This window comes from Alternaria infectoria, assembly GCF_024043175.1.
Source record: "Alternaria infectoria strain BMP 0036 chromosome Unknown scaffold_7, whole genome shotgun sequence".
Classification (NCBI taxonomy): domain Eukaryota; kingdom Fungi; phylum Ascomycota; class Dothideomycetes; order Pleosporales; family Pleosporaceae; genus Alternaria; species Alternaria infectoria.
The window spans coordinates 677,037-693,635 of record NW_026250696.1 but is presented as its reverse complement, the minus strand read 5'-3'; the positions used below and the strand labels follow the sequence as shown (position 1 = coordinate 693,635).

General features: G+C 52.7%; 6 protein-coding genes across 6 annotated transcripts; 3 read left to right on the top strand and 3 right to left on the bottom strand.

Moving 5' to 3' along the window:
* Positions 1-229: 229 nt before the first annotated feature.
* J4E92_005105 (uncharacterized protein) lies at positions 230-1,465 on the top strand (the record flags this gene model as incomplete). Its single annotated transcript, XM_051496489.1, has 1 exon — positions 230-1,465. The coding sequence occupies one exon, from the start codon at positions 230-232 to the stop codon at positions 1,463-1,465; it is 1,236 nt and encodes a 411-aa protein (XP_051353209.1).
* Positions 1,466-2,765: 1,300 nt separating this feature from the next.
* J4E92_005104 (uncharacterized protein) lies at positions 2,766-4,646 on the top strand (the record flags this gene model as incomplete). The annotated part of the gene is made up of 7 exons (XM_051496488.1): positions 2,766-2,935; positions 3,002-3,029; positions 3,081-3,521; positions 3,584-3,896; positions 3,957-4,155; positions 4,219-4,409; positions 4,459-4,646. 7 exons carry the CDS (start codon positions 2,766-2,768, stop codon positions 4,644-4,646), a joined length of 1,530 nt encoding a protein of 509 aa, XP_051353208.1.
* Positions 4,647-6,082: 1,436 nt separating this feature from the next.
* J4E92_005103 (uncharacterized protein) lies at positions 6,083-8,189 on the top strand (the record flags this gene model as incomplete). The annotated part of the gene is made up of 3 exons (XM_051496487.1): positions 6,083-6,125; positions 6,189-7,463; positions 7,693-8,189. The coding sequence occupies 3 exons, from the start codon at positions 6,083-6,085 to the stop codon at positions 8,187-8,189; spliced, it is 1,815 nt and encodes a 604-aa protein (XP_051353207.1).
* A 374-nt stretch (positions 8,190-8,563) lies between these two features.
* On the bottom strand, positions 8,564-11,104 carry J4E92_005102 (uncharacterized protein; the record flags this gene model as incomplete). Its single annotated transcript, XM_051496486.1, has 2 exons — positions 8,564-11,025; positions 11,098-11,104. 2 exons carry the CDS (start codon positions 11,102-11,104, stop codon positions 8,564-8,566), a joined length of 2,469 nt encoding a protein of 822 aa, XP_051353206.1.
* Positions 11,105-11,647: 543 nt separating this feature from the next.
* Positions 11,648-12,172, bottom strand: J4E92_005101 (uncharacterized protein; the record flags this gene model as incomplete). The annotated part of the gene is made up of 2 exons (XM_051496485.1): positions 11,648-11,768; positions 11,823-12,172. 2 exons carry the CDS (start codon positions 12,170-12,172, stop codon positions 11,648-11,650), a joined length of 471 nt encoding a protein of 156 aa, XP_051353205.1.
* A 1,845-nt stretch (positions 12,173-14,017) lies between these two features.
* Positions 14,018-16,597, bottom strand: J4E92_005100 (uncharacterized protein; the record flags this gene model as incomplete). The annotated part of the gene is made up of 3 exons (XM_051496484.1): positions 14,018-14,536; positions 15,167-16,144; positions 16,193-16,597. 3 exons carry the CDS (start codon positions 16,595-16,597, stop codon positions 14,018-14,020), a joined length of 1,902 nt encoding a protein of 633 aa, XP_051353204.1.
* Positions 16,598-16,599: the final 2 nt, after the last annotated feature.

Here is a 16,599-nt window from a genome sequence, read left to right as displayed (position 1 = left end):
GGGACTGTTGCGGCGCGTAGTCAATCGTCAAGAGCTCCGCTGCGGTTGGCCTCGACTTGCTGGGCGCCCGCGGCTGTTTCTCGGCAAAAGTTCCCCACCACCCCTCCGCCCTCCCTTCACGCTGCTTCGGGTTACCCCCATGTGACACAGGCTCGCTTCCAACCATGGCTATGATTCATGATCTTCAATACCACCGTCTCCAACCCCAGGTTCATTGACACCCGCAACCATGCCGCCAGCACACAAACCAGTCCGCCGTGCGCTGCTGCTGCTGCCGCCTGCGCCCTCACCACCCTCCTATGCAGCACTCAAGGCCGCCTACAACTCGCCCTTGTTCACCGTCTTGAAAGAGCTGGCCAGGTCTCCGCGCAAATCCAATGAATCCATACTTCTAGAAATTGCATTGCCATGCCCTCATCTGTACGGCCATCTTGATGAGCCCAGGGGCCTACACTACGCAACCACCCAGCAGCTAGTAGCCGATCTCTACAAACTCATTTGCATCACTGCAAGCAGGGAAGCTATCGACACGGAAGACTCTGAGGGCGTTGATGCTCGCGTCGTACTAGTCGCGTATCCCAGGGACGGTCAACTAACCAAGCCCCTACCAGATTCCACCCCAGAGCAGGAACTCCAGGGGCCAGCAATAGACATCCATACGCTAGCACGAAGTTCGCGATCATGGGATACCGTCTACTCGGTCGAAAGCGAAGAAGGGGAGCGCGTACTGAAGAGCTTCCTCTCTCTGTCGAAAGCCCAGATACCCGTGTCCAAAGTTCGCGGTGGTATTGTCAGTGTAGAGGCACCAGAACCAGTATCGTCTGCCGATGAGACAGACAAGGCTATCAACCACCTCTCTGTTGCCGTCGGAGGGACGTTCGATCACCTTCATATCGGCCACAAGCTACTGCTTACCATGTTTGCCTTTATGCTCGGAAGGAGACAGCCATCCACTTCCGATGCGAAGCCCAGCGTACTTACAGTCGGAATCACTGGCGACGCTCTATTAGTGAACAAGAAGTTTGCAGAGCATCTCGAAAGTTGGAAAGAGCGTCAGCAATCAGCACACGACTTTCTCTCCTCTCTCCTCTACTTTGGGCCACCAGATGACGAGCGCATCCGTGTTGAAGAGATCCAAGAACCCGGCCCGAACGGACATGCCGTCCACGTCAGCTATCCCTTCGGGCTCACTATCAAATATGTTGAGATTTGGGATCCTTTCGGCCCAACCATCACTGACAAAGACATCTCTGCCTTGGTGCTGTCGCTCGAGACAAGGAGCGGAGGTGCTGCAGTGAACAACAAGCGCAGCGAGCAGGGATGGGACCCCCTTGAGGTTTTCGAGGTTGCTGTTCTCGATGCCAGCGAAGAAGACAGCATCGATGAAACCTTCCAAAGCAAGCTGAGCAGCACCGAGATTCGTCGAAAACGAAGCGAACGTGTTCAATCCAGAGCGAAAGCGTGACCCGATAGGCGTGGCCGGGCGGGTTGATGGCTAGACACGTCTTTGGGTGTTTGCCGTGCTGGAACAGGCCCAGGCGATATGTGAGTAGAGTTTTCGTCGGCACGAGAGGTCGACAAGTCGACGAGGCAGGAGGTCATCTAGTGTCATTTTCTGTGCGACGATCTACGACAGCTGCGTGCGCCATAGCTACACGACCGCGCAGGTCCGCATGACGTTACCAGGGCGAGTATAGGCTTGTGAAGCAACACGTCGATCTGACCGGCAGTTCCACGCATGCATCGTCATCGGCGCATGTACGAGCGGGATTGCGGCCATGTCCTCTCCGTCCCGAATTTGTGCGATGACCGAATTCGGGTCGCTTGCGCCTACACAGATGCTTGTATACTATTTACATATTGCACGCCGTACTTCGTGTGCTGTAATGGAACTTGCATGCTATCATCTCCTGCCGAACAGGACCGATGACGCACTGCAACAGCGTACGCACATTGCGAGACATACAGACACCCGTTTCAGCCCACTATGAGGCTCCTAAAGCTCCGTGTCGTCATGAGATGCCCATCGCTTCAATGGCGTTTGCGCCATCCCAAGTACACGGCAGTGGAATCGGCCGGATGACGCATCTGAAGCGCTTGTGACGCCAATCAGCCGACCTCCAGATGCATGCTTCGTTGGCAACGCATCGAGACCATCCATGGATGGAAATTCGTGTAGTGGGCTGTGGGGAGCAGGCCTTCGGGCCTCGAATCAGCGCAGGCGTAACAGCCAGCCCTAGCGAATTTGTGCAGTAGTCCACGGCGGCCATTCGACTCTTCTTCGCGGGAGGAGCCATGCATGTTTACCGTCCTGCTTATGTAAATGCAGACGCTAGTGATCATGTGAGACGTTATGCCCGTTGCAGTTTAATGCATCGCGGTTTGGGCGAGGGCGTACCGGGGTGCACGCTGCAAGTTGCAGGCGGCGTGTCCAGTCCCAGGTCGTCTTCGCAACTCTACGCTTAGCTGACTGCTGGCAGAGAGGTCATGCATTTCTTTCTCCGACCACGCCCCTCTGGCTGTCCTTCGCTTGCTATCCCATAGATCGGTGCCGGCTGTCGGATAACACCACGTTGTCAGTTGACTCGACTGTCCCGCTGTCGCTACGCTCACTACCACCTGCCATTCCCTCCTCCCGATCCGGCCCGAACGCTGCTACCCTGCATTGAGAGTATATCCGCTGTGCGGTGCGCTCCTAAATCGCGCTGGGAAGCTTCCTGAGCAGAGCTTCTTCGGAGCGGTCGTCATGAATGTGACCACTTAAAATGGGTATCCTCGATCTCGCCGACGAGCTTCTTCGCATCATCCTCGAATATGTTGCGAGCGAACCAGAAAAACCAATAAGTCTGGAGCGCCGCGCATACCTGTCGCAGGAATCTTTCAAGCTGCCCCTCCCACCTGAGCCCGACGATGCCGAGACGATTGCGAGCTTTAGGTAAGTGGTATAGCCGCACGGAATGCATGTGAGACACACACTGACTTCGTATCCTCACCTTTGTAGATTGACTTGCAGAAGATTCAGCAATTTGGTGAGTACGGCTGTACGAAATGCACGTGAGACATGTACTGAGCCTCTGCAGGGTGTCATCCATCAGTTCTCGCGCGTTACGACACGCTTCTCGCAAAAGGGACTCGAAAGATTAGAGAGAATAGCTGGCCAGCCTCACATTGCCGGCCGTGTGAAGAAGTTCAGTTACATGGTGCCATTTTTCTACGGTCAAGGACGAGAGCGCATACAGGAGCTCCTCCATACACGGCCCGAGAGTTTCAGCTTCCCTGATATCGAAAAATTCCAGAAAAAGGTGAACGAGCAAACCAGCCTTCTGAACAGCAGGAAAGATGCACATATCCTGCATTTCGCGCTTCAGCGATTCACTTCACTCCAGCATATCCAGATCCTACGCCTGCAGGACCAGGAAGATGCCGTGTTAATCACGTACATGCGGGGTCACAACGAGTTGAACGGTCTAGTACCGACATGGCCACCGGCATGCTTGCATAGCGCGAAAACAATCGGTCAAGCAAGTAATATCCGTGTACGGATTGATAGGAGACATTTACTAACTTCGACCTCGGTCTTCAGGCCCTCCTTGAGTCCGAATCGCCATGTTCGCGATTCTCATCCCCCATGCTAAGCCCGCAGAGCGTACTAGGTGCCGCTAGCAATCCGCCATCAACCCTGGGAATCCTTGCCGAACGCCTGACCTGTCTAGAGCTACATTTCGATGACAGCACGGACCTAGACGTTCGGATGCGACATCTCACCTCCCTGTCCAAGGCATTGTTTACTGCGGCTAAGAATATTGAAGCCGTGCATATTGGCTTTCCTTCATACCGACCACTCACATTGCGGCTAGAAGAGCTTTTCCACAACGTGAAGTGGGAAAAGCTGCAGGGTACGTTTTGCGTCTCTGCATCATGAGACATACACTAACCTGATATCTCCGTCTTTGCAGCTTTTGGGATCCAAGCCTGGCGTCTCAACGCAGATGAAATTCTGGGGATTGCCCGGCGACACAGAGATACATTACGTGGTTTGCGTCTGCGTGATGTACTCTTGAAAGAGGGAAGCATGTGGAAAGACGTGCTTCCCTGTCTACGCGATGAGCTCACAAGGCTTGACTGGATTTCTCTTAGGCGGATTGGATATGAGAAGCAAGTAATATCCGTGTACAAACGGTTGTGAGACTTTTACTGACTTTGTACATCAATCTTTAGGCACTTCGACGAGCAGTTCGTTATGGGAGCCGAAGTACCAGAAGACGACCCTCTTGGAAGCGACAGTAGCGACGAAAGCGATTACGAATACGAACACGAACATGACGATCAGTCTAACGGGAATGACGCTGATGGCAGTTCAATAGCTGACACGGAATCTGACGCAGAGACCGACGAGCCTGAACAGGGTGGTAAGTTCTGGCTTTACGAAGTGCGTGTGACATATACTGACCTCTACAGGCACCCTTTCCTTCCCGCCTATGCCCGATACCCCAGCCTCGATTACATGGTGCAACTGCAACGGACACATGGATGGCGTCGACGTCTTAGGAGACGACGACGGAATCATGGTCACCAATCAGCAGCGCAAGTTCTGGGAAAAGTGGGTCGTAAGGAAGGTCTGCACCGAGCAGCATGGCCACAAATGAGCGGCCGAAGAAACCACCAGAAAAGGAAGCGAAGCTATGCGTAATAAAGGCGCAACAACATCTGTTGGGTTGCGTTGCGTGAGGCGGGCGTAAGAAGAAAAGCAATTATCCATCGAACCGTGTTGCAGCCCTGGAATTATTATATGCAGGCGCGATCACGTTTTTGATCCCGTATGCGGTCTACGGACCGCATATGCATGTGGAGCAGCAGCCACAGCACCATTGACGGGCGCTTATGCGACAACCCAACAACCCGTCACCTGGTCACTTCCACCCCATCTTCGTCAGTCGTGCGAACGCAGACTGTGCCGTATCGTTGCAGGTTTTTCTGGACCGGACTAGTCGATTGCTCGCATTCGCTTCTTTGGCATGGTCGGACGAATCATGCGGCAACAGGATCAGGAACTCCAATCTTTTCGGCTATCTGTCTTGAATCCGTACTTTGACTGTCAAAGCATAGCGCCGGCGCAGCGAACGACACTTTCGCATACCACTTGTTCGAGAGGGATGGTTTACGTCCAAAGTCTTCTGTTTGCACCAAAAGTTGTGCGCTTTGCATTCTGCTTTTCTATCATTTTTTTTTATCAGCTCTTCGACGCCAGTAATGAATGTAACGTAGCGTGGGAAGGAATCTGCTTTTCAATTGATTGAATCGTTATAGGTATCTTCACTTTCTGCTTCTTGTCTATCACCTGTTATTGCGCCGATGATGCCGAAGAGTAAAAGTGGGGCATGATTGGAAGGTAGATGCTATCACTGGTCTGGCTCCCACCACACGGCAGGCGTCGATATTCACCCGTCTTTCTCTTATACATTCTTGAACAGACCACACTCACCGAGTTCTGATTCTCGCATGCAATCTCTAACGCTGTACTGACAAGCGAGGATATAATAAAGAGTATGCCGGCAAGCCTCACTGCTAACGATGAAGCAAAACGACCAAACCCCATACTCAGCTACTACATCGACCTGAGCTCTACCCGCCCACTCCGCCATACTAAATGAGCTCTGAAACACTCAAGAACAACTTCTTCAGTACGCTCGACTATTACCTTGATGTATGCGGGCGCGCTGGCTCACTGTCCTGGGGACCGCCGCACGGAGCCGCCTCTTTCACCTCACCACGCGAAACCGCGCTCATGACACGTCGGACGCGCAGCGACAAGCTTCTGTGGCGCGTAGACGCGACTTGAGTCCGACGCGCCTCGGACTGGATACCTGGTGGGTTGAAAACTCTTCAAACCGCATAACATCCTCTCTCTTCCAATTTCAGCCGACTACGACCTTCGCTGTTTCATCTACCATTCATTGCATCCGAAGCAGCGGATACATACTACATCGCAATGACGAAACACGTTTGGAGAGCAGCAGATGCCCGCGTGATGTTGTGGGAACCGGCGGTGGCAGCGACACCTCCAGCTCCGCACCAGTCGCAGATGCCGCAGCAATTACATGAAGTAACCGAAGCCGACATTCAAGGTAAGTGGTTACCAGACATCTTTCTGTTCTTTCTTTATGAAGCAGGCATTGACAACTCCACAGCGTGCTTAACAAGCAGCTACGATGGTAACGAGCAATACTCGGTGCTTCCTTCGATCGAAGATGTTTTCGAGCCATATATCAGTAGCGAGCCTGGCGAAGACATCACTGCAGTTGTGTCGTCAACGGTCGGTACCTCCGCTTCGAATATATCCAAGCAGCGTTGTTCTTCGTACGATTCTCAAGCTACACTACCATTATCGACGCCTTGCCCGTCGGACGAAGAAAGAGATCTTCCTGTTATGCTTTGCAGTCCTGCAAGGACGAATCACCACTTCAACGTTGGCAATACCGTACCCACGCCACAAGTACGAAGGACTCTGGACTTCGGTATGCCAGCCTTTCGCCACACCAATGACATTGTACAACAAGTCTCTGAGCCTAGCGACTTCACTTCGCTGGCAGCACTGCGAAGACTTGAACGAGACCCTCCCCACCACTGGCATGAAGACGAACGAGAACTATTGACCATCCTCTATCGATGGTACGAAGACACATATGTGGCAACCATTCCGAAGGTCTTCAATGCTATCACCGGCCTCAACCTCAGGCTCAATGTCATTCGATACCAATTCGAGAGCCATCTAATCTTGTATGGTGGCCGCGCATACCCCGAGTTCGATCGTGTGATGAGAGTCCCATTCCACGACCCGGAAGACAAGTACGACGAGATCCACGCAATTATCGAGGACACTGCCTTGGATTCTGGCATCGAATTATCAAGACGCACACACGAGGTGAAAATTGAGTCTGGCTTGGCGAGAACTGCAAAGTCTCCCAAGACGAGGAAACATTACAAATCCTTGGTTAGACGTGCGCTGAAGAGGGAGAAGGAGAGAGCACGCGCCATTTTCACGCCAGCTCGGGAAGATTTACCACTGCAGGATCTACAGCTCGGCGGGATGACATTAGCTGAGCAAGATAATGAGGAAACATGGTCAGACGTTGACGGTTATCATACACCGCCCATCACACCTACACAGCCAACACTCCGGACTCCACCCGGCAGGAATACGATTGGATTTCGCGTTTGGGATGCCAACAGCCGGACCATGTTCGACGACGAGACAGGCTTCGTGAGCCAAGTCTTCTCAATTTGGAGGGGCGAGTTCCTGCCGCCTTTCTCTCCAGATGGACAAGGTCAACAGGCTATCATGCTCTTGACGAATCTCCATTTGTCAATGAGCGGCGGCGCATCGGCCTTTGTTTCAGTATCTACGAGTCTCTTGCAGGCACTGGTCAAGGCCTCAACAATGTTTGAGCCCAGAATCGCCGTCAGTACGTTGAAGTCCCACATAAAGTAACGTCTTGGTCTCATGCTAACTACGGTGGTGTTCTTTAGTTGCACTCGATCATCCACTGCTCGCAGAACCACACAAAACACTGCCAGCTGCTGACGTGATGCGGATGTTGAAAGCGGAAGGCCAGGCTCCGTGGGCAAGATACAAGGGCCTTGCAGGTGAGCTTCCGAAAAGTCCTATACTGCGGCTATACTAATATGTACCAGAGCGCATGGTTTGGGCTTCCGTGCCAGCTGCAGCTGTGCTGTCACACTTCCCGCTTTCCGACCTTACTGTTTTGTCACGCCACAACCAAGCTTGCGACGATATCCTCAACTTGCGGGACATACAATCAGGTCGAAAGACACAATACGTCTCCTCACTCTTGCGCGACAGGAACACCTTCATGAACATCCGCACGGCACGAGCTATGGCTGTAGTATGCCGGGCCTTCAAGATGCACCGTGTCGGCGTCAGCCTTGCGCACATTCAAGGACTAGTCTCATCGTTGGTGGATTCGTTCCAGCTGAAGCACGTCACAAACGATACACCTCGCATGTCTATGATGATGGCCAAAGCGTTTGCCGTGTCTCTCGTGTCGCAAGCTCATCTGGACCCTGATGTTGAGACCGCTTTTCAGGAAGGCGTTCAGCAAGGCACTGTTAGTAATATCCGTGTACAGACTATTGTGAAGCATTTACTGACTCCATACATCGACTTTTAGGCCACCATCGAGTTCTACACTCGACGTCGACCTGTGGTACATCGACGACGGAGCGGCTAAGAACGTCTCAGCAACCTCTCGGCGCACGATCAATATTATCAGCAGATAGCTTGTCTCAGGTTTTACAGTTCTTTTACGATTACAAGAGTATGGGAAAGTACGAGGAATAGCCACCAGCATGATTTATCAAGAATGTTCGGCGAAGTGCTAATGTCATACGATGTCTGAGCTTTGTTAAAGATGTCATAGGTTGTGTATGGATTTATTGGAGTGTAGAATAGTTGGTAGCATACTACAGAATGCAAGGGCATGCGACTTTAACTATACCTTCCGAAACGTTGAGCGTACAATAGTGCAGCTCGTCGTTCAGACGCTTACTCGCTATCAAGCCTCCTTTCCCTCGCCTCAGACCCAGAACCCTCAGAAGCCTCATCACCCTCTTCACTCTCAACCCCATTCGTCCCCACACCGTTCGTCTGCCTCGCCTGCGCCGCACGATCCCTCGCCGCCACATGCCTCATCATCTCCTCCTCCATAGTCCCCCTCTGTCTACGAATCTCCCGCCACATCTCCTCCACTTCCGCGATCTCCGCATCCATACTATCTTCACTTCCCCCTTCGCTACTCCCCGCACTTTCCTCTTCCACACCCCCCCTCTCCACTAGCAAATTCTCCCTAGCGGCTCTCCTCATGTCCCTCGCATCGCGACGCCGCCTAAGCGTTGCAGTAGGGGTTTCGTAAGCGCCGTTACGGTGGAGCTCTACACTCTCTGATAGCTCACCGTTCGTAGGCGGGTTGGAAGTGGGAACAGTGTCGTCGTTTGTACTTCCGACGGCGGAGTTGACGAGCGTGGTTCCGCTTAAGGATGCGCTCCGAGAAGAGCGCGTTGAAGACTCCGATGAATTTCTCGTGTCATTTCTGAGATAGATACTTGGGGGGATGATTTGGGTTGCCGTCGCGTACCCGTTCGTCCTAGCCTCCGTTGCCTGGTGCGTACGGAGAGGGATTTCTTCATCTAACCCGCCTTCGGCGCGGATCGCGCGGAGGCGTAGAACAGGGCCGTCGAGAGTGTACGATACGGAGCCCCAGTCTCCAATCGCTTCGTTGAGCTCGGGGGTGGAGAGACGGGGGCGCGGACGGATGTCTTCTGGGTCTGCGGTAAGCCGCTCTGAGGATGGGGGCTGAATGTATGCGTTGGAGGTGTGGCGTCGGCCATTTGTGAGGGAAGCGCCATTGGCACTGGTGTTGTTTGGCGTTACGATGCCGGCGTTGATGTGGAAGGTGTTTGTAGTCCCGTTTCTGTTGTAGTTGGTGCTTCTTCCGCTTCCGCGACTATCGCCAGTTCGATACTCGCTATCAGGCTCACGAATCCACACATCTTCACTCAGATCTTCCACGCCTTCGTGATCGACAAACCCGTTTACACGCTCAAGGTGAACAGCCGCCGTAGTCAACAACGTACGACGGTGATTGTTCGGGTCAGTGTAACCCAGACCCATCGCTATGGTGTATCTAACTATGATATCCCTGATGACCCTAGAGCCGATGGAAGGTCTCAAACCATACAGAACGACGAGGAGTGGCCGGATAATTTCTGGTGCGTCGGCGTAGTCCTCTTCATGAGAGCCGTCATTTGTGGGTTCGTAGATGTAGCCATAGAAACGATTGTCATTGGAAGGAAGATGGTTGTGTACATGACCGTTTGCGAGTGAAGGGTACTGGATGTTACCATTGGTAGAGGGAGTATGGGTATAGCCGTTAGTGTAGCCGTTGGGCTGATGAGCGTGCCTTTCCCCACTGGGCATGTTGGTCGTTAAACGAGTCGGCTCAGTCTCATACCAACCGTCACGGGGTGCGGCATGTCCATCCGTCGTTGCTTCACGCCTCGAAGCATTATCCAAGAACGATCTTTCATATTCCTCGATGATAGTGCGCATGGTTCTCAGTCCTAGTTGTGGCGTTATATCAGTCAGAACATTCGTTAAGGTAGTCCGGCGCCACAAGCCTCCAGGATCATTTCGAATGACTATCCTTGTGGGACGGGGGCCGCGTGGGGAGGGGTAGAGATTATTCAATCTCTGACGTATGGGGGAGGATGTGATGGTAAAGATGTCGTAGTTGGTGGAATCAAGACGAGGTATTCGAAGATGTCCATGCGTTGTGGGAGTAGGGCTGTCGCCATTCGTCGGGAGCGTGGGCGTGTCTTCCTCGACAAGCATTCTAGCGCGAGTCTCTACGTTTCCACCGGCGCGTACGGCTTGTGTAAGTATGCGCGGTTCATCTCTCGATGACGTTGAATCTTCTTCAGGGCTGGGTGGTAAAGCACTGGCCGCAGCTGCTTCCAGTGCTTCCTCATCGTCCAGTATAGTGACTTCTCCGCCCCGTATGCCGTACACGTTTGAAATATTTTGCGGCCCATCGAGGATGCCGTCGGTGGAATATCCACCGGAGCAACGGGTCCTGTTTATCATCGACCTCTGTATCATACGGCAAGCCAGCTCTCGGGCCCGCTGCTCTTCCAAAAACTCGTCGACATCGAACGGCTTTCGTACAGGTGTTTCCCCCTCTTGGCGCTTCTGCACTTCTCCGTCTCCATCATCATCCATTTCGGCTTCATCGCCAGCCTCATCTGCTAGCTCTTCGTATCCTTGCTGTCGCCTTCCCATATCTCTTACTTCGTTTTCCAGCCTCCTCGTTCTCTGCCTTTCTCGATCAACCATCCTTCTCAAAGCTCTGACTTCTTCAACGAGCGATGGTACAATATCCTCAAGATCTTCGAGGTTGTCCACTCGATCTTGAGTCTCCGGATGTGCTTCAGGGGCCCGGAAGTATGTCGCTAAAGAGAAGAGAAAGGAAGATATGGCTAGGGCGGGAAAGGTGGCCGTTAGGAGGATGATGAAATTGCTACTGTTCATTCTGTGTTCGTACAGTTATTGTTTCTCGTTTGTGGAGAAGGGATTTATGGATAGTAGGAGCGTGGGATATGGCTTTTGAGGGCGGAAGCCTCCGATGAAGTGTCGAGTTGCGATACATGTTCGACATGCTGGACGCTTGAAGTTGTGGACCCGTCAATCAAGTCGGTCACTGTGGGTGTGTCATTCTGCGCGCTGGTCACAAGACATCTTCAACCTGATGGGCCTGTGAAGGAGTCAATCAATGAATGCAGCTTGTAACGGTTACAGTATTCTTCACCCGCACTCGTGATAGCGTTGAGTCACACAATAAATGATACAAGCTACCTCTCCTCCACACGACATCGTAAAAATTTCCTCATGATCAAGTCTTCCGTATGCCGTGGCTATTCGCCTTGTCGACAACCACGACATCACACACACAAATGCAAGTTCGGCTTTGCACAACTAAGCCCGTAATGTTTGATGAATGTACAGATTGGTATTATATTACTTGTGAAGTGTATGTATGTACAAAGAAACCCCGGTCATCGTTTCATTCGATGTTTAACCAGAGGCAGCAATGACCAAGGTGTACTGGGCAACCTGCGAGCAGACGAAGTCGTTAGGACCGTTACCACCGGCGTGGCAGTAGGTGGGAACAACGCCCTGACCCCAGAAGCCGACACTGTTCGCATATGTTAGTCTATTGTCCAAAGTCTGTCTCATTTGATGTACGTACGCAGTGCCAAGCTCGTGGTAGAGAGTGATGGGGTAGTCGCCGTTGATGTCCTTGGTCATGGCGAAACGGTACTTGCTGTCGCCGCAGTTGACGATAGGAGCGGGGAGAGTAGGGTAGGGTCCGCCGACGCAGGAAAGGTCGGTGGCGTTGCGGCCGTCAATCTTGAATGAGACGGACTGGAGGGTGCCGTTGTTCTTGCGGATGGTGTAGTCCTTGAAGTTGACGTTCTCGTAGCTGTTGACGTCTGGTGGGCCCTGGCAGTGAGCCGGGTTAGGGCAGTCGGGAGTCTGGGCAGCGGGTGCGGCCATGGCGGCGGCACCGAAGAGAGCGGCGAGGGTGAAGAACTGCATTTTGACTGATTTGAGAGGTTTGGTGGTATTGATAGGTGAGGTGTTTGAAAATTGACTGCTTGGTTGAAGGATACAAGATATGGTGGCTGGAGTCGTACTTATATCTCTGCGAAGATCTTCATTACCATCTCAACGTCACTTAGTCGAGCGCTCGAGCAACAACCAACAATGCTCATGGATTCGGTCATACCTCCTCGTATTTCTCACCGTGGTGGGTTGCATTCGGGCAATGATGTTGCCCCCCGGACGGGCGTGCACCGGCGTAGGCACAAATCTCCGAGCCTAACGTGTGGACCCCTTGACCGCTAACAACTGCTGTGATGTAAGTGGCATTGATCGTCGAACAACAAGGCAGGTACCTCGTATACTGCAGTTGCGCATGCTGTGATGGATATTGCGGCTTGATGCATTGTTCTCGTTTTCGCATGTCGGCACGTTGCCCAGGTGAGCTCTGCATTGACTGAGACGTCTGTGATCGTGAATTCGTTCACCGCAACTGCTCCTGTGAAGAGCCAGCACATTGACGTGGAATTCACCTTGACATTAGTGATGCAGGAACCACCTGCGAGCGGTGACATTTTTGGGTCCGCGAAGCTGAGCCTCAACTTTGGTATGCAGGGTGCCGGAGCCGCACGCCACACCCGCTTACGCCACAAGCAGCGTGGCCTACGAGGCTGGCAGTTGACGTAACGTGGGCTTCGCAGTTTAATCGAGCGCCACATTACATCAGGTTCTGTTCGCAAATGCGAATCCGGTCGGCATGACCGTCGTGGTGAGTGCGCAAGCCCAGTTCCAAAAATAGTGGCACCTGCGTTGCACCTAGCGACGGTATGCATGATGGGAAAAACACCTCAACCTCGTGTGGTGTGTTTCGTGTTAGAAGGCGTTTGTGGAGCGCATGTTTGTTGAGGCTTTCGATAGTGCGACAAGTTTGCGGGCCCCTAATCTAAAAATGGCATGATGTCATTGGGCACGCTGTGCAAGACTCGAAAGTTCGATGTCAATGTCCATGGACAACACACTGGCTGTGGAAACATACGCGTGGATTGCTTTTTTTTTCCGTGCTGGCAGCTCTCAAGATAGCACACCCGTCAAGGTGACGACGAACCGTTCGTGGTCGCTCTGAACACGCCAGCACAAGCGTCTCGGCAGTAGGAAACCGCGTTTTGCTGAGACGCGACCTAGGACCGTAGGTTGTTATCGCTACCAAACAACTTGCACAGCTACTGCGCAGTCGAAAGGACGCTCATCGGGGTTATCAACGCGAACACTGGTGTGTCACCTGACAGTGCTGTGGGGAGCAGGATTCGAGAAGTCGCACCGAATCAACGACTGATGATCGCAATCTCATGTACGATAACCATCCCAACCTCGCAAGTATTAGCGACCTTCTTCGACAATTGTATGGGATACTTGCTCTCAGAAGGCGGTACACTTGTCCGCGCAAGTCGTGTCCAGTCGCATATCATTCAGGCAAATTCCGTGTTGATTGCAGGCATAAGCGATGTTGTGGAACGGGATGAAGGAGGATGGTTAAGGTCGACTCTGCTATTGTGCAAGCGCAGCCTGTCTCATAACGATGATTGCATGTTTAGAGGCTGGGGACAAAGACCCTAGGAGGAAGTGACAAGGGGGAAGAGGCGTATATGTAGAAGATCGTTGCATCGTTTGGTTATGGTATGACTACTGTTTTGCTAGAATGAGGAGAGTACACCAAACAAATGAGAGGGTATATAACATGCTTGTTGCGACCTTTTTGAACGCCGGAACACCATGCATGAAGCTCGCTAACAGCAAAGGAAGTAAAGCACAGAAGATGAGAAGAGCGTGAAAGTTGCGCTGCATTTAGTGTCGCCAAAGAGTTGACAATCGGCGCTCTGTCTTGACGCCGCGGTCTTCCTCATTGCGGGGTCTGAGTCGCGAGAAGGGCGCTTTGAAAGCGGTCGGAATCTTGGCCATGGATGGCGAAGTAGTGCCTGTCGGTGATCCAGGATTGGATCGTGCTTTTTGTTGTGTGAGAGTAGCTTTGTATTGCTCCCAGTAGCCGGTGGGTGTCGTGCTCACAGGCGTGGAGAACCTTGAATCTTTCGCCGGCGATGTGGTATTATCCAAGACTGAGGAGGTAGATTTGGATCTGTTTCGATACGGAAGATTGGGCCTCTTGTCGGCTATGAGAGCGCGTGCCTCTTCGGCAGTGAAAGTGGGTCGTGTGTCGGGAAACAGGTTCATACGGGGTCGGGTGGGCGACGGCGGAGTGGAGACAGCCATGCCAATGGTCGAGTCGACTTGGGAGAGCTCATGGACATCATGAGTTACTTCTGACTTGTCCTTCTCGAAACCAAACTCAAACTCGGCTTTAGGGGACTGTTGTCGTAGGAGAGGATGTATATGGCTTTGTGCTGTGAGTGACATAGTGCCAGGTGACTCAAAAGAGACAAGTCCACCCAGAAGCCCACTCTCTTCTGCAGCGCTAACCTTACGAGTAGGGCTATCCGCAGATGCGCTGGACTTAGATGAGACCACACTCGCGCCTTCGCTCCATAGGGAGCTTGCTGTAGAGCTAGTACTGTCTGAACGGCTAGGAGGCTCGCCAGTGCGCGTCAAGTAGAGTGGATATGTGGCACGCTCGAGCTGAACAGAATCGAGTAGGGGTGTTCGGGGACGTGCGGCCGTGCTTGCTGTGGAACCCTGCCTGCTACGAGTGACTGAGGGTGTTCGTGATCGGAGCCAGGAGGTATCCAGTTCAGCCCCGCTCTCTGCAGTGACTGCCGTGGAATGCTCGGAATAAACAGAAGAGGTTTGGCGAGCGTGATCCTGCGAGGATGGGACAGAGTCTTTCGACCCGTCGCTAGTTTCCTGAACAACACCAGCAGGCTTCTGTGTAGTCTTCATTGTGAGGCTATTGCTCCGCGAGCCTCGAGTAGAAAGTGACCGTCGCGCTAGAGAACGCACAGAGGATGAACGAGGTAGTTGGGATATCCTAAGGGGCGCAACCTCCATGGATCCACGTCGACTCATGTTTTGCGGCGTAAAGTAATCTTCCCTCTGGCAGTCTGGCTCTATCGAATATAGACTGCTTTGAGATTCATCAAGACCTTCGTCGATGGCCACTGGCGCCTTAACTGGAGGTGACGCCAAAGGAGTCGTAGCAACGCTATTGGTAGTCGAGGTGGGCTCCGCAACGTAGCACAAAGCGTACTCCGGGCTTTCAGTATCGCGAACTTCTTTTGGCGCCCTCAGAGCGGACACAAGATACTGCAGAGTGCCATAGATCAAGAGCCACCTGACTTTACGCGCATCTGTTGCTGATACCTTACCCTGGCGTTGACTGGGGCTGGTAGCATGCGCCTTCTCAAAGTGGATATATGCCTGCACGATGTTGGACTCCATCGCACTGGGCTCCAGAACGTTCGTTGCCGCTGCTAGAGCACCATGCATGGTATCCTGTACATGCGATTTGTTATACTGCGAGGCCAGGACCAGTTGTCTCAAGGCCTTTTGAGAGTTCGTTTTCTGGGAATTTGTTCTCTTCAGTGGCGAAGTGTATGTTGGTAGGAGAGGTAACGGGTGCGGCTGAGACTTGAAGCCATGTCGTTGATCGAACGTTGCAATGTTCTGCAAGACACAGATACCACCGCTAGCTGGTCTTTGGGAGGAGATATCGGCAGTCGAGTCGGTGTCTACGAGGTAGTCGTACAGGTTCTGGAAGTCATAGTACATAGACTTGTACAGAGCTTTCGGGAAAGCGGCACCCCGTGGTGGTGGCCAGTAGCCAAATTTGTCCACGTAGAAGGTATGCAAGAAGCGGCGGAACCGGTCGAGATGGCTCCTGGCGCCGTCCGTCAATCCGAGGTGAGTCGGCGAGAGGTCTTCCTGTAGAAACCTGCTCAGTGCGGTCGATACGCGCCCGAGATGGCCGTCAACTTCGAGATGTGCGCGGGTGATCAATGCTTTGGTGAGCTTCGAAGTCAGCTACAACATGTTAGTATAGCGGCCTGAAGCAGTTGACGAGTTTCATACAACGTATTCCGGACTGAGAACTAAGCTGTCGCTCATACCGACGCAATGGGCAAATGCATCGACCCAGATGTCTCTAAGTTTGAAATGCTCTGCGTAGTAGAGGCTTGCAAGAGCATAGTCCGTGCACTCCACCAGATCCCGGTACCCTTGGTTCTCAGCGTAGTCCAGAAAGTCTTGGTGGTTGTTTGGATGACTTGGACGGAAGTGGTGTAAACGTTCCTGGACGTCTACGAATGCTTGGCCCATATGATCGCCTACGAGTGGTTTACCCAGAAGGAAGGCGAAGAAGTTGCGAGTCGCAATGTGCCGTCTGAATGAATTCTCTCGTGATAATTCCTCTGGGACCGGGATGAAGAGCTCGACGATGCTATGTTCGCCATTGGCGTTGGTAAGGGAGCTGGGCATTC